This window comes from Lepidochelys kempii, chromosome 5 (assembly GCF_965140265.1).
Source record: "Lepidochelys kempii isolate rLepKem1 chromosome 5, rLepKem1.hap2, whole genome shotgun sequence".
Taxonomy (NCBI): domain Eukaryota; kingdom Metazoa; phylum Chordata; order Testudines; family Cheloniidae; genus Lepidochelys; species Lepidochelys kempii.
In genome coordinates this window covers 94520837-94534264 of record NC_133260.1, presented here as the reverse complement: position 1 = coordinate 94534264, position 13428 = coordinate 94520837, and the positions used below count along the sequence as shown (strand labels likewise).

The 13428-nt window shown below is 44.5% G+C and overlaps 1 protein-coding gene across 9 annotated transcripts in view; it reads left to right on the top strand.

Moving 5' to 3' along the window:
• The window catches only part of LOC140911640 (transducin-like enhancer protein 4), a 121062-nt gene that overhangs the window by 30904 nt on the left and 76730 nt on the right, over positions 1-13428 (top strand). For 6 of the 9 annotated variants that reach the window (XM_073345091.1, XM_073345088.1, XM_073345087.1 and 3 more), the window contains exon 5: positions 5819-5881. The exons of the other annotated variants lie outside the window; for them this stretch is intronic. In XM_073345091.1, the coding sequence (XP_073201192.1) occupies positions 5819-5881 (63 nt within the window). The remainder of the gene's footprint in view (positions 1-5818; positions 5882-13428) is intronic. 9 annotated transcript variants of the gene reach the window in all.

The window sequence follows — 13428 nt, the reverse complement described above, 5'->3', positions numbered from 1 at the left end:
TGTAAATTCTTAGTTGATGTTAAAGGTGAAAATCTCTTACTCCTGAGATGATGATTTAGATAGCTTCTCTCTTTTTGGTTTTGATACCAAAAAAAACCAAAAACAAAACAGTCTAAGACTAGAACCTTGAATGTGAGCCCCTTCAGACTCTGAAGACAGTAGTGGACCGAGCATTTGAGACAACCTGGCCTCCACTGTCTTATTTTTGGAGCAGATCCAAAATTTCTTTTAAGTTTTGGTGTGGTTAAAAACGATGAGACTGGCTCACCTTGCAAGATTACTGATATTTATGATAACCGCTCATGAGAATTTGCTGTTGTCTAATCTAAAACCCAGGCCTTAAACTAGCTCTAGTCAGGATCCAAAACCATTCTGTTCATCCATTTGTAAAATGAGCCTTTCTTTGCCTTTCTTGGTCTAAGCGGAGTAAAGATCTTGCCAAAATAATTTGGTGGCACTTGAGTATTAATGCCAACGGTCCAATCCTGTGTGGAATATTCCTGGGATCAGGGTCTTGAAGTTAAGAAGTTCACAATAGTCTAGGTATAAGAAAGTAGTGGATAAACTGTGGATATTTATCAGTGTACACTATAGATATATTTTTATAGGTGCTAAGTAATAACCAAACAGCAATGAGCAGCCTGATTTTTGTTAACCAAGGATGTATTAGCTGTAATTTTTTCCTAATAGTTTTGATATTTACTCTTATTCTAAACCATGAAACTAAAGCCTTTTCTTTGAAAACATATGTGACAGCCCAAAACTCAAATACATAAGCATCCTTTAATGCAAAGATGTCCGTCCTAGTTCAGGTAACAAACTTGATATGTCTTTCTCTTCTCTTCCACACCCTTCAAGTCCAAAATGGAAACAGTGCTTATCACCAATATGTACCTTTGCCCATGGTAGCTCAGTGACTTGACAGAGGCTTTCAGAATGTATCCAAAGAACATCAAGGGCCACCTTAAATAACTTTCTGAAGATTGGTTCAGCATGGCTGCCTGGCATCATTGCAAGGCCACACAGAAATATGGTGGATTAATCCATGGAAAGTAATGGTTCAGTATATTTTTTTCTCTCTGAAAGAGAGACACAGATTGAATACCTGGTGGATCCAGAATGCAGAAATTTGAATGTCCTTTTTGGCTTTGCTACAACTCCACAATGCTTTATAACTGTGCCCACCTCCTTCCTGGCTTGTAGTCTTCAGCAATAACGCAGACCATGTTTCAGTCACATCTTGCCTCCACTGTCAGGCCTTCATGAATGAAGAATACTATCATTAAGCAAGCCTGTCTTGTTGCAGATCATTTGTTGGAGGCTGCTAAAAGTTCTAAGCAACATAACTTCAGAGAGAAGGACCCATCTAGTAACCTGCCTAGTGGAACGCCATACTCAAAGCACCAGTACTTCTGCTTTGTTCTTTATCAGAGGATCCTCTCACCTCTTCACACACCAATGTCTTGGAAAGCTTTGTAGTATTTATTACTGCTTATGTTCTACTTATACTCTACGATGTGCAATCATCTGCCTCCCTAAGATGACCATAATTCCTAATGTCATTGGAACTTTTCAGTGAAGAACAGTACTGATGGGGTTGACTAGACCTAAAAGTGCATATGCATCATGTATATTAACAAGGAACTTCTGTGTTGTTCATGTAAATAAACTACAAAAATAAAAAATAGTGTTAGCCTGTGGCTAGAAATCTGAATCTTAAGTGCGGGCTTTTTCTTTCATTTTCTTCCACGTCTTGTTGTTCCCTCCCAAGAGTTGAATACTGTTGAGATGTCTTGCCATCATTAAAAATTCTTCGCTTCTCCCATACAACTCTTTCATACTTTATCCAGGAGCAGACTGCTGTCTCCACAGGTCCAGGTAGCCTGACTTTTCTGTATGAAGCAACCGTTAAAGTGCTGCAGTTTCATAGTATTCTGGGACCACTAATATTTAAGGCCTGCATAATGGTTTACCTTCTAACCTCCTGTTTACAATTGCTCAGACCTTCCAGAAACACTTTTCTGGCTGATGCTTCTCAAGCTCAGACTCTGCTTGTCAGGGTGTGTGTGTGTGTGTGTAAATTCTTTTTCTCATGGGGGGAAAACCTCTTGCAACTGTTTTTAAACAGTTCCATAGCTGAAACAGCTGTACTTCAATGTTGAAATTTAGCGTGGACATAACTGTAACTGGGGAGAAGTGCCTTTATGTAGGCTAGGTAAAATGGTCTTTGATGTGGCTAAATTTATGCGGCAGTTCAGCAAAAAGTTCGAGACACGATGCAGGAATCACTTGGTGAAATTCTATGGCCTATGTTAGGTAGGTCAGACTCGATGATCATAATGATAATTTCTTGGCTTAAAAATCTGTGACTGTGAGCCTTTCCACTGCAGTTTATGTACGTTTATGCTCACTCTTAAAGAGTGCAGTTAAGGAAGACTATTCAATGCACATGTGACTATTAGGGTTGCCAATTTTCAGAAAACCAAACACCCTTTTACCCCACCTGCTGCCCTGCACCCTCTCTGAGGTGCCCTGCTCACTCCATCCCCCTCCCTCCATTACTTGCTCATTTTACCAGTCTGGGAAGAGGGTTGGGATGTGGGAGGGGGTGTGGCGTGCAGGAGGGGGCTCGGGCTGGGGCAGGGGGTTAGAGTGTGGGAGGGAGAGCAGGCTCCAGGTGTGGGCTCTGAGGTGGAGATGGGGATGAGGGGTTTGGGTGCACGAGGGGGCTCAGGGCTGGGGCAGGAGTTTGAGGGGCTGAGGGGTGCAGGTTCTGGGCGGCGCTTACCTCAGGCAGGTCCCAGAAGTGGCAACTTGTCCCTCAGGCTCCGAGGGCAAGGGGCAGTAACGGGGGCTCTGCGTGCTGCCCCCGTCCACAGGCTCCACCCCGCAGCTCACAATGGTTACGGTTCCTGGCCAGTGGGAGCTGCGGAGCCAGCACTTGGGGCTGGGGCAGTGTGTGGATCTCCCATTGGTTGCCCCACCCCTTAGGAGCCAGAGGGACATGTCACCGCTTCCGGGAGCCAGGTTAGGAGCCTGCCTGCGCTGCCAGCCAGACTTTTATTGGCCCGGTCAACAGTGCTGACCGGAGCCACCAGGGTCCCTTTTCGACTGGGTGTTCTGGTTGAAAACCAGACACCTGGCAGCCCTACTGACTAACTTATCTGTGGGGTACGAAGGGGACTGAAAGCATATATGGGCTGAGTAGGGTTGCCAACTTCCTAACTGCACCAAACTAAACACCCTTGCCATGCTCCTTGCCCCATCCCTTCCTTGAGGCCCCGTCCCTGCCTTGCCCCTTCTGCGAGGCCCTGCCCCCCACTCACTCCATCCATTCTCCCGCCATCACTTGCTCTCCCCAACCCTCACTCGGGTGAGGACTCTGGTTGGGGGTGTGGGCTCTGGGGTTGGGCTAGGGATGAGGGAGGGGCTCAGAGCTAAAGGACAGGATGGGGGCTCCAGCTGGGGGTGTGGGCTCCGGGGTGGGGTTTGGGGTGCAGGAGGGGGCTCGGCTGGGGCAGGGGGTTGGGGTGCAGGAGGGGGTGAGGGATGCAGGCTATGGCTGGGTGGCACTTACCTCAGGCGGCTCCCGGAAGCGGCCATCGTGTCCGGCTCCTAGGCACAGGGGCGCCAGACGCCTCTGCGTGCTGCCTGCGCCTGCAGGCGCCACCCCTACCAATCCTATTGGCCACAGTTCCTAGCCAGTGGGAGCTGCAGAGCCGGCGCTTGGGGTGGAGGCAGCGCATGGAGCCCCCATGGCTGCCCGTGCACCTAGGAGCTGGACATGCCGGCTACTTCTGGGAGCTGTGCGGAGCCAGGGCAGGCAGGGAGCTTGCCTTAGCCATGCTGTGCTGCCGACTGGACTTTTAATGGTGCTGACCAGAGCCGCTAGAGTCCCGTTTTGACTGGGTGTTCCGGTCAAAAATCAGATGCCTGGCAACCCTACGCCTGAGTCTTTGTCCTCAGAACCTGTAAATCTCAAGTTGTAAAGGAGTTAGTTGGGTAAGGCTTCTGCATACATTTCAGGTGCACCAGAGGAAGCTTTGCAGCTGAGGAAGGTATATTCTGCGTTTATTCAGTGGATGGCCTAAAATGCATGGATTTTTTTCAACTGTTACAATTACTGATATTTTACAAGTTGGGAGAATTTATGAAATAGTGAAGATTAAGATCTGAGTTCTGCAAGTTGCTTTGTGAGGGACCCAGGGGAGCCTTGTTGAAGTCAATAGGGCCCCTCGTGGATGCAGGGATCTGCCTAATGCAGAACAGAAGGATCAGTGCCGATAGCTTTTTCTTGTTGCTTTTTTAATAAACCTAGAAAATTCTGTATAAAAATAGTTGCATTGTTGCTAAACCTTCAAGTTAGGAAATGCTCCAGCAACATTAATTTTAGCAACTACAACTCAATCTTCTTTTTCCTAGATGAAAAGAACATAGTCTACTGTATTTTCTTAAGAGATGTACTGTAGACTACTGTGAAAAATTGCAGGCATATATAGGTCAGTTAAATTTGGAGGTAAATTAGCTTTGTAGTTAACTGTATAAGCTCCTGAACTGCATTTAAGGAAGGCTGTATTGCTAGATAACCAGAAAATGTGTTGTATGTGAGTGTTGAAAAGTGTCGTCATATGCACAAGGGACCAAAGTTAAAATTTCACATGAACCCGTGGCTGTAGCATATCACGACTTCTGATGACCTAGCTTTATAACCATAATGTTTCATTAACAGAGATTTTTATATGGAATGCTAGATACTTTACTAGTAATGATCATCTGTTGGTTAGATAATTTTTTTTAAGGTTTTTGTCATTTAAAAGATTGCATAGTGAGAAGGTTGAAAGGGTTGCTGATGAAAGCAGGAAACCAAAATTGCACAAGTATGAGTGTTTCTGTCATTCTGGTAATGACTTTGCAAGAAAAAGAGCATTTTGCTCTCCTATGTAATGAGGAACTAACCCTGTGTAGAATTTATTTTAAGAAAGTCCCTGTAATTGTAACTGCTGTGATAATCTCCCCTACCTACGTTAAGATGTGTGGATTAAATATATATAATAATCCATCTCTATGGAACTATCATATAGAATCAGATTCTGATCACAGTTACACTGGTCTAAATCCAGAGTAATTCCAGTGAATCAGTTGACTTCAGTGAAATGACTCTAGTTTTAATCCAGGAAAAGTGCTCTCAAAGATCTAAGTATTACTTAATTACTTTTCTAACTTCAGAATCTCAAATTGCAATGTCTAAGCTGTATCTTAACATGATCTTCAGTGAAGTTGCATATGATGTTTGTAATGTTCTGACAGTATGTCTTTGGTTCAGAAATTTTCTTTATATGTATTTACCCCCATCTTACAACTGAGTTATTGTCATATTCTTTGAATGAAATTGTCCTTTTTTCTGTGAGGGAATGAAATGTATCGTCAATATTCAATAATTTTGAAGTTTTTTTTAAGGTTTGAAAATAGTGCTGGAAAAAAGTATGGTTGGTTTGTGTGCTGCTCCTCCTGGAGACTTCATGAAACACCTTCCGATTTTATAATGGAAATGAAATTCTCTTTGGACCATATGGAAGCTCAAAAAAGCTTGTTTTGTGAGGAAACTCTTAAAAATGTGAGCTGTAAATGACTAACAATAGCCATTACCTGTTGTTGCATTGCGTCACTGAATTATTTTTTTATTCTTATTGACTTGTCCAGTTAGAACATGGTTAGACAAAACCATTGATAGATGCTGTTTGATATGTTAGCTGTTCATGCGATAACATTAACATTTGAGAAATATAGAATACACTAACTTCCTTCTTCTTATGTGCAGGCAGAAATTGTCAAGAGGCTGAATGCTATATGTGCGCAAGTCATCCCCTTCTTATCCCAAGAGGTAAGGTAGTTGTTTGCAGGTACTGGCCTAAAAAGATGCTCTGCAGTTGTTGTTGTTGTTGTTGTTACAAAAGTGGAGCTTTGTATTGACCTTTCTGGCTTTGTAAAACTCATGGTGCCTGTATTTCATTTTCCAAGGTGCTGTTCCAACATCAATGTCTTATTAAAAATTCAGTAGAATATAATTTAAGTGCATTAATGTAATAGATCACGTTCTAATGTGCTAAGCAAAATTTAGTTACTTAAAATATTTTGCTGTCATGTACAATGCAGTGTTGCTCAGAATAATGACTTTGTCAAACTGGCATCTAATAGGATAGATTGAAAAATTGCTAGAAATACATGATTTGTGCTACATTCTTGACAATGGGCATTAAAAGTAGGCAGAAATGTATGTAGGTCTATCAAATGATGATGCTCTAGATAGTAAACATACTAATGAAGCTTTTGTCTGTCGTATTCTTCCTCTCTTATGTCTTCTGTGTGTTTGAGGAAAATACACAGAAGATTAACTCTCTGTAAGCACTGCTTTCAAAATTATGATTCATTTTCATGAGCTTGAGTGCATTGTGGATGCCTTCTGAGAGACACATGGAACTTGAGGGAAGGGTCTGGTGCTGGCTGGGGGAACCTTGCTACCATTGGCTTGTGTGGGATAAAATGAAAGTGTGGTTCATGAAAGGAGAATTCAAGTGTACAGAGGTTTTAAAAAAAACAAACTTTTTTGTTGTTTGTTTTTGTGTGTGTGTGCAGGGGCAGGATTTGGACGTGGGGGGCTGTTGGAAGTAGGCTGGCTTGATGCTGTATAATTTAGGGATTCATTTCAGTAAAATCAGTGGTTGGAAGTCAAAGCTTACAGCAGTGTTTCTTTGTAGTGCAGCTGCAAAGCATTGTATTGCAGTCTGAGAATGTACTACGATTCTTTCTCCCACCCTTTCAATTGTTCCACAAAGTGTCATTGCTTTTCAAGAGAGCTGTTCATTCTTCTGCTTGCTGGAGGTCGTGCGTTTGATTCATGCAGCCGTGTGTGTGTGTGTGTGTGTGTGTGTGAGAGAGAGAGAGAGAAAATAGACCAAAAGCTGCCACTATCTCCTTTGGCCTATAAAGTTGTGTATGAGACTAAATGTTGTAGTGAGTTAGTGCACAAACCTTTCTCTGCTGCCACTGGGGGCCAGAATTCAAGTCCTGCCTTGAGTCACAAATGAAAATTAGTTTAATCCTTGTACTCATTTGTTAATGCTACAGAAACACTGCACATTTGGAAATTGCTCTGTTCAGGAGTTACACAGGGTTGCAGTAGTGAGATAGGATTAAGGTGTATTGGTTTTTATTTTGGAAAGCAGTCACTGTACCTATTCCTGATTCACGCCAGTGCTATTGGTCCCTTCGCTGTATGAATACTAAACTGACAAGAGTTTAAAAGACATGTGGGGGAGAGTATTTGGCAAGCATAGCTGTGATCTGGGCAAAAAATCAGGTCTAAATGCAGAAGTGACATTTTGCCTTAGGTAGGAATAGTGTGGTCCTACATTCAGAGATCTTGATTTTTTATTATTTATTATTTTATTACTTTATTTTCTATGGCTGCAGTTTTAGAACTTTCCACTGAAGTCCTAAAGAAATCCTTGTTTTAATACATAAATTAGCCGAATTGTTCAGCTGTACCTTTCTCTGTTCTCCCTTTCCACACACAGAAAATGAAAACTTGGACAATGGACTTATTAATTAGAAAAAAATATGGTTTGTTGGTGATGTTTGAGTTTTTGCACCCTTTTGTTCATCTTAGGCTTGGTCCTTTCTATGTGTTCATGTGAAAAAAGGGGGTAAGGTTTTGGGGTTTGTGTGTAAGTGGTGGTGACCCAGTCAGTTCAACACAGAGATTTCTTCTCTCCCACTGCTCCACATATATCATGCTCACCTTACTCCACAGTCAATCTGCTGAAAGCTTGCACTGATGCATTTTAAGTGATGCACTGGAGGGAGGCGGAATCATGAAGGATGCATTGTTGCCTCTTTCTGTAGGAAGGGAGAATAATCTGTGTGGGATGCATAAGAAGAAATTGGGGAGTTGTGCTATGACTTTTACCTTTAACCATAGTCCTCTACACTATCTACCAACTTTCTAGGCCATGTCTGCACCACAAACTTTGGTCAACACAAATTAAGTCAGCACAAAGCCACCAAAGTTAGTTGTGCTCATGCATACCTGGCTCTTTCTGTTGATGCTGAGGTTGCTCACCAAGAGTGCATAGTGTGGTGTACCATAGTAGATATCCCAGTGTGCAACCCACCACCCTCCAGTGCACTGTGGAAACTTTGGCAGAGCATGGTGAGGGAGAAATGAGTCCTGCAGAAGTGACTGGGAGCAAGGGGTCAACTTCCCAGTGTACAACTGTCTCGATTCCATAATGTTGTCTTTTGTGCCTTTTTTAAAAAATCCCACAAACCCACACAGCCCTCCTCCACACAGCCCTCACCATCTCTGACAGAAGCATGGAGCATGCAAAAGACTGCATGACTGTCATAAGTGTTGCAAGCACAGGACACACAATACTCTGGTATTTGCAGAGCCATAAGGGGAACCAAATCAGCAAGGAACATGATTTCTTGGAGGACAGATTGCTGTGGGACATAGAGAGAACCAATTCAAGGTTGTTAGTGGAATTCACAGAGCAGCTGCAGATGGTGGAGCACCGCTTTGGGCACTGACAAATAAGCACTGACTGGAGGGATTGCTTTGTAATACAGGCATGAGATATATGAGCCATGGCCGAAGAATTTTCAGATGCACAAGGCCACGTTCTTGGATCTGTGGGCCGAACTCACCAAATTCCTCCAGCTCAGGGACACCAAAATGAGAGCTTCATTGACAGCGGAGAATCAAGTGGTGATTGAGCTTTGGAAATTTGCATTGCTAGAATGCTACCAGTCGCTGGGAAATAATTTTGGAGTTGGAAAATTGACTGTGGAGACCTTTGTCATACAAGTGTGCAGGGCATTAATCATGTATGCAGGAATGTGACTCTTGGTAATGTGCAGGACATAATGGATGGATTTGCAGCAATGGGGTTCCCAAATTGTGGTGGGGTAAGAGATGGCTCACATATTCTATGTTGGCACCAGAGCACCTTGCCACAGACTACATGACCAGAAAGGGCTTTTTTATGGTGATGAAAGCATTGGTGCATCACTGGGGACACTTCACCGACTTTGATGTTGGCTGGTCAGGAACATGCATGACGCTCACATCTTTAAAAATACAGGACTGTTGAGAGAGCTCCAAGCAAGGACTATTTTCCCCCAAGCAGCTGGTTACCATTGGTGATGTTGAAATTCCAATAGTGATTCTGGGGGACTGTTGGTGGGTGGGGTTCAGGGCCAGTCCTGGCTGCACTGCCTTGCGGTGAACATCAAGCATCTGGGGCTAGGGGAACTTGGGCCCTCCCTGCTCCCAGCAGGCCACCACCTGCTCCACCCCAGAGCCCATTGAGGCAGTAATTCAGAAACGTGCAACCTAAGGGGGGTGGGTGCCCCTACGCCTGCTCCCTGGGCCACTTTCTACTCAGTTACTCTGTTGGTGTCACTGGTTCACCTCTGGGTCCATTCTGCTCTGCTCCGAAGAGTCTTCCTCTCACAGCCATGGCTCATTGTTGCCAATCTCCATGATTGAAAGGCCTGTGGCAGCTTAGCATTGAGGACCAGGCCCAACCACGTGAGGCCTCGGTGGCTTCCTGACTGGAACTTGCAAAACAGAACTTCCCTCCTGCTCCAATTACTCAGACCAAACTAAACTGCTCTCTTTTGAGCTCAGTCTCCGCTGTGAGCATGCCCAGCAGGGGCAGCTGGGCAGGATTTTCTGGACCTAGAGCTGCTCCTTAACCTTTACTTCCCCAGTGTTGGGTTCATGCACCCTATCACAAGTATCCAGCCTATCTCTTGCTCCCCTGGCTCATGAAGCTTTCACTGGCCACCTTGGCAGTACCAAAGAAAGATTCAACTGCTGGCTCAGCCGATGCAGAATGACAGTGGAATGCACTTTTGGTAGATTGAAGGGGACTGGCGCTGTTTGCTAACAAGATTGGATCTGAGTGGAAAAAAAACATCCCAGTGGTTATATAGCTGTCTGCTGCATCCTGCATAATATCAGTGAAGCAAAGCTGGGGAAGTTGCCACCCGGGTGGAAGGCAGAGGTGGAGTGGCTGTCTGCTGCGTTTGGACAGCCAGCCACGAGCGGTATTAGAAGCGCTCGTCGTGAAGTTGTATGGCTCAGGGTGTCTTTGAATAAGCACTTCAACAGTGAGCCAAGTAATGCATTATGGAATACTGTGCTTTAGTTGGCCCTGGTGTTTTGGGGCCTGTTAGGAATTGTATGGTGCTTGGTATATATTTATGAATATAACTTTATCAATTCACCTATTAATTTTGCAGTGCTTGCTTTACCCTGTCCTTTACACTGTCATTGATCCTGTGAGTTGTCGCACTGTAACAGTGGGTGCTTTCAAAACTGCTAAGCACTCTGCAGGTAATGTTGTGAAGCAATAAAGATGAATTATTTTTCAAATAGAATTTTATTCTGTAACAAAATCAGTGCAAAGAAAAGTATATGCAATTTATAAGCAAATACATTAAAAATTTAATAAATTAATGGACTAGAACTTAACAAAGGGAAGGAACATTCATGTCCATTTTACCTACACATACATTGGCCTGTGGAAGCCATGGTCGCTCTATGTGAAGCTGTGATTGTTCTTAATATCTCTCAGGGTAGAGCGGCCGGGGTGGGGTGTGGCCCTTGATGCCATGTGAAATGTTCGGGGGAGCGTGGGGAGGTGCTGTAATGAAGTTCTCCATGGACTGCAAATGGAGGCAAGCCCATGATTGTTGAACCTGTAGGTCCATAAGAGTCTGTAGCATCTGTCTTTGCTGCCAGAAAAGCTCCATTATGTTCTTCTCTTCCTGCTGGGAGGTGCATCTCCTTCTCTTCCTGCTGGGACTCCTCGGCCTGCCTCTTGTCTGCTCTTTCCTTCTCCAGGCTGTCTGCAGGGTTCACCCTCCAGCCCCTTTGCTCATAGTCTGATACAGCACTGGCTTTCAGGATCTCACTGAACATGTCATTCTAAGTCCTCTTCTTCTTTCTTCTCCTTATCTGGCTCAGGCATTCCAAGGGTGTAGAGGGGGAACCCCTCAAGGCCGTAATGGCAGCAGCTGCAGGTAAACCACACAGAGGTACCATTGTCTGTATAGTCACAACAGAAAGTGGAAAGTTAAGACTCAGAACTCCCTTCCCTTGGTCCCCTGAGGTTTTAAACAAGACATGCCTCTTGATACTTCTGCTTCAGAGTGCTTGTGCATGGTGTCATTCACAGCAGCAGTTGTGGGGAGTATGGCCTGCCAGAGATGAAGGAACTAGGGAGGGAGTTTCTTGCAAGAAACTGAGTATAGGGCAATGGCTCTGAATACTGGCACCGTTTTCCTCAGATGGTGGCAATCTTAGCTGATATCTCACTCTTGAGCGTGACCAAAGGCACAGTGCATAACTGCTGCTGGTGTCCCAAAGCCAGCCGGGCCTGAACGTGCTAGCTTGTGTTCTGTAGAGGTGCCTGCCAAAATTATTGCTGAATGGTGTGGGAAAGCATCCTACTTTGGAGGAAGAAATAAGTCTGCCATTCCTACAAACCTTTAGGAGAGGATTGCAGAGTACCTCCATTAAAGTTTCGTGGAGATCTCTGAGGAGGAGTCAAAGGATGTTTCTGTGTACATAAACAAACCGATCCCCGTGGCTCCCCTTGCCGCAGGGGAATGAAAAGGAGATAATGCTACCTCACTTTTTTTGTACCGCTACCCCTTGAAGTACAAGTAAATTTAATGAAAAGTTAATACCTGTATCCTGTTGAGTGGGGGGTGCCATCAGTACATCATTGTAATGGGAAATATAATTATATACTTACCTGAGTTTCTTTCCTTGTATCACGCTCGACTGCCAGGACTGACTGGACTGTGGTGGACTCTCAAACAGGTCCTGGCTCGCAGCATAGCTGGACCTTCTGGTCGCATATTCCCCCATCTTCCTCCTCCATCTCTTCCTGAGTCTCACTGTTCATGCCACGGGACTGGGGCTTAGGTTCCTCAGAGGAACCTGTGATTGTCTGTGGGGTGGTGATGGCATCTGTCATGTATGGTATGCAGCTCTTTGTAAAAACGGCAGGTCTGCACCTCAACACCTGATTGACTGTTGGTCTCCTTGGACTTCTGATATGCCTGGTACAGTTTCTTTGCTTTCATGTGGCACTGTTGATGGTCCCTGTCATACCCCTTCTCTTGCTTGCACAGTCTCTTCTCTTCGGCCCAGGAGATCCAATATCTCCTGTTTACTCCAAGCCAGAGCTCTTCTGGAGCATGTAGCTTGCATGGTCAGCTGGGCAGTTGCACACAACAAGGGAGAGCTACTAGGTTTGCTTACCAAGGTGGACAAACAGGAAAAGGCAGGCAAAAAATTTGTGGGGTTTTGAAGGGCAGGGAGACCTTCTGGTCTCCATGACTCCTGGTCCATGGAGGTCACAGTTGTGACCAAAGCAGTCAGTGTAGGGCACTGTGGGACAGCAGCTGGAGGACTGTGAGTGTCCATGTTCGTAACACAGCATCTACATCCATGCTGCACTGACCTCAGTATGTCGACCATGGCTCAGCACTGCGTGGGGTTATGGTGTTACTGTGTCGCTGTAAACAGGGTGCTTATATCAATGGAAAACCAATGAAGTATAGACGCGTTGTAACTAGATCTATGCCCGGTGGCTAACATGGACCTAACTTTGTAGTGTAGACCAGGCCCTGGGTGTAGGGAACAATTTTTCAATGCATGATGAAGGCTGTCTTCACAAGCAACTTATATCGGTATAACTCTGTCACTTGGGGATGTGGAAAATTCACAACTCTGAACGGGGCAGTTATACTGACCTGATTACCAGTGTAGACAGTGCTATGTTGACGGGAGGGATTCTTGCTATGGTGGATTGTCCATCGGTGTAGGTAGCATCTTTACTGAAGCACTGCCACTGCACCTTTTGAGTGTAGACAAGCCTTTAGAGAAATAATCACCCACTTGAACTGCAGTAGCACAATCATGCTCATTACAAGGAACGTCGATGATAGTCAGCTGAATTGATCCAAAGGATATAGTTACAAAAGAACGTTGCCCCACTTCTTTTATGGATACAGTATTATCTATTAAGTACCTAAGCCCATTGACATCAATGGAAAGACTTCATTGGGCTTCAGATTGGGCCCAAAATTAAGCATTTTCAGGTCTGCAAATAGAATCTTTTATGGTTTCTATATTTGTCTGTGCTAATTGCCTCTGCTTTATAAAATCTTGGCCCATAATGGTTTCTTCACCTGTTCACGTCTCATCCTCTCACATTTATCAAGTGGTATACCTTCTTATGTGTGCATGTTCCATAGTGTCAAAGCTCTACGGGCTTAAAAGGAAATGAAGAGGTTCAAAAAAAATTCAGAACTTCACCTTTTTACATGCATTTACAAAGAGCAAAG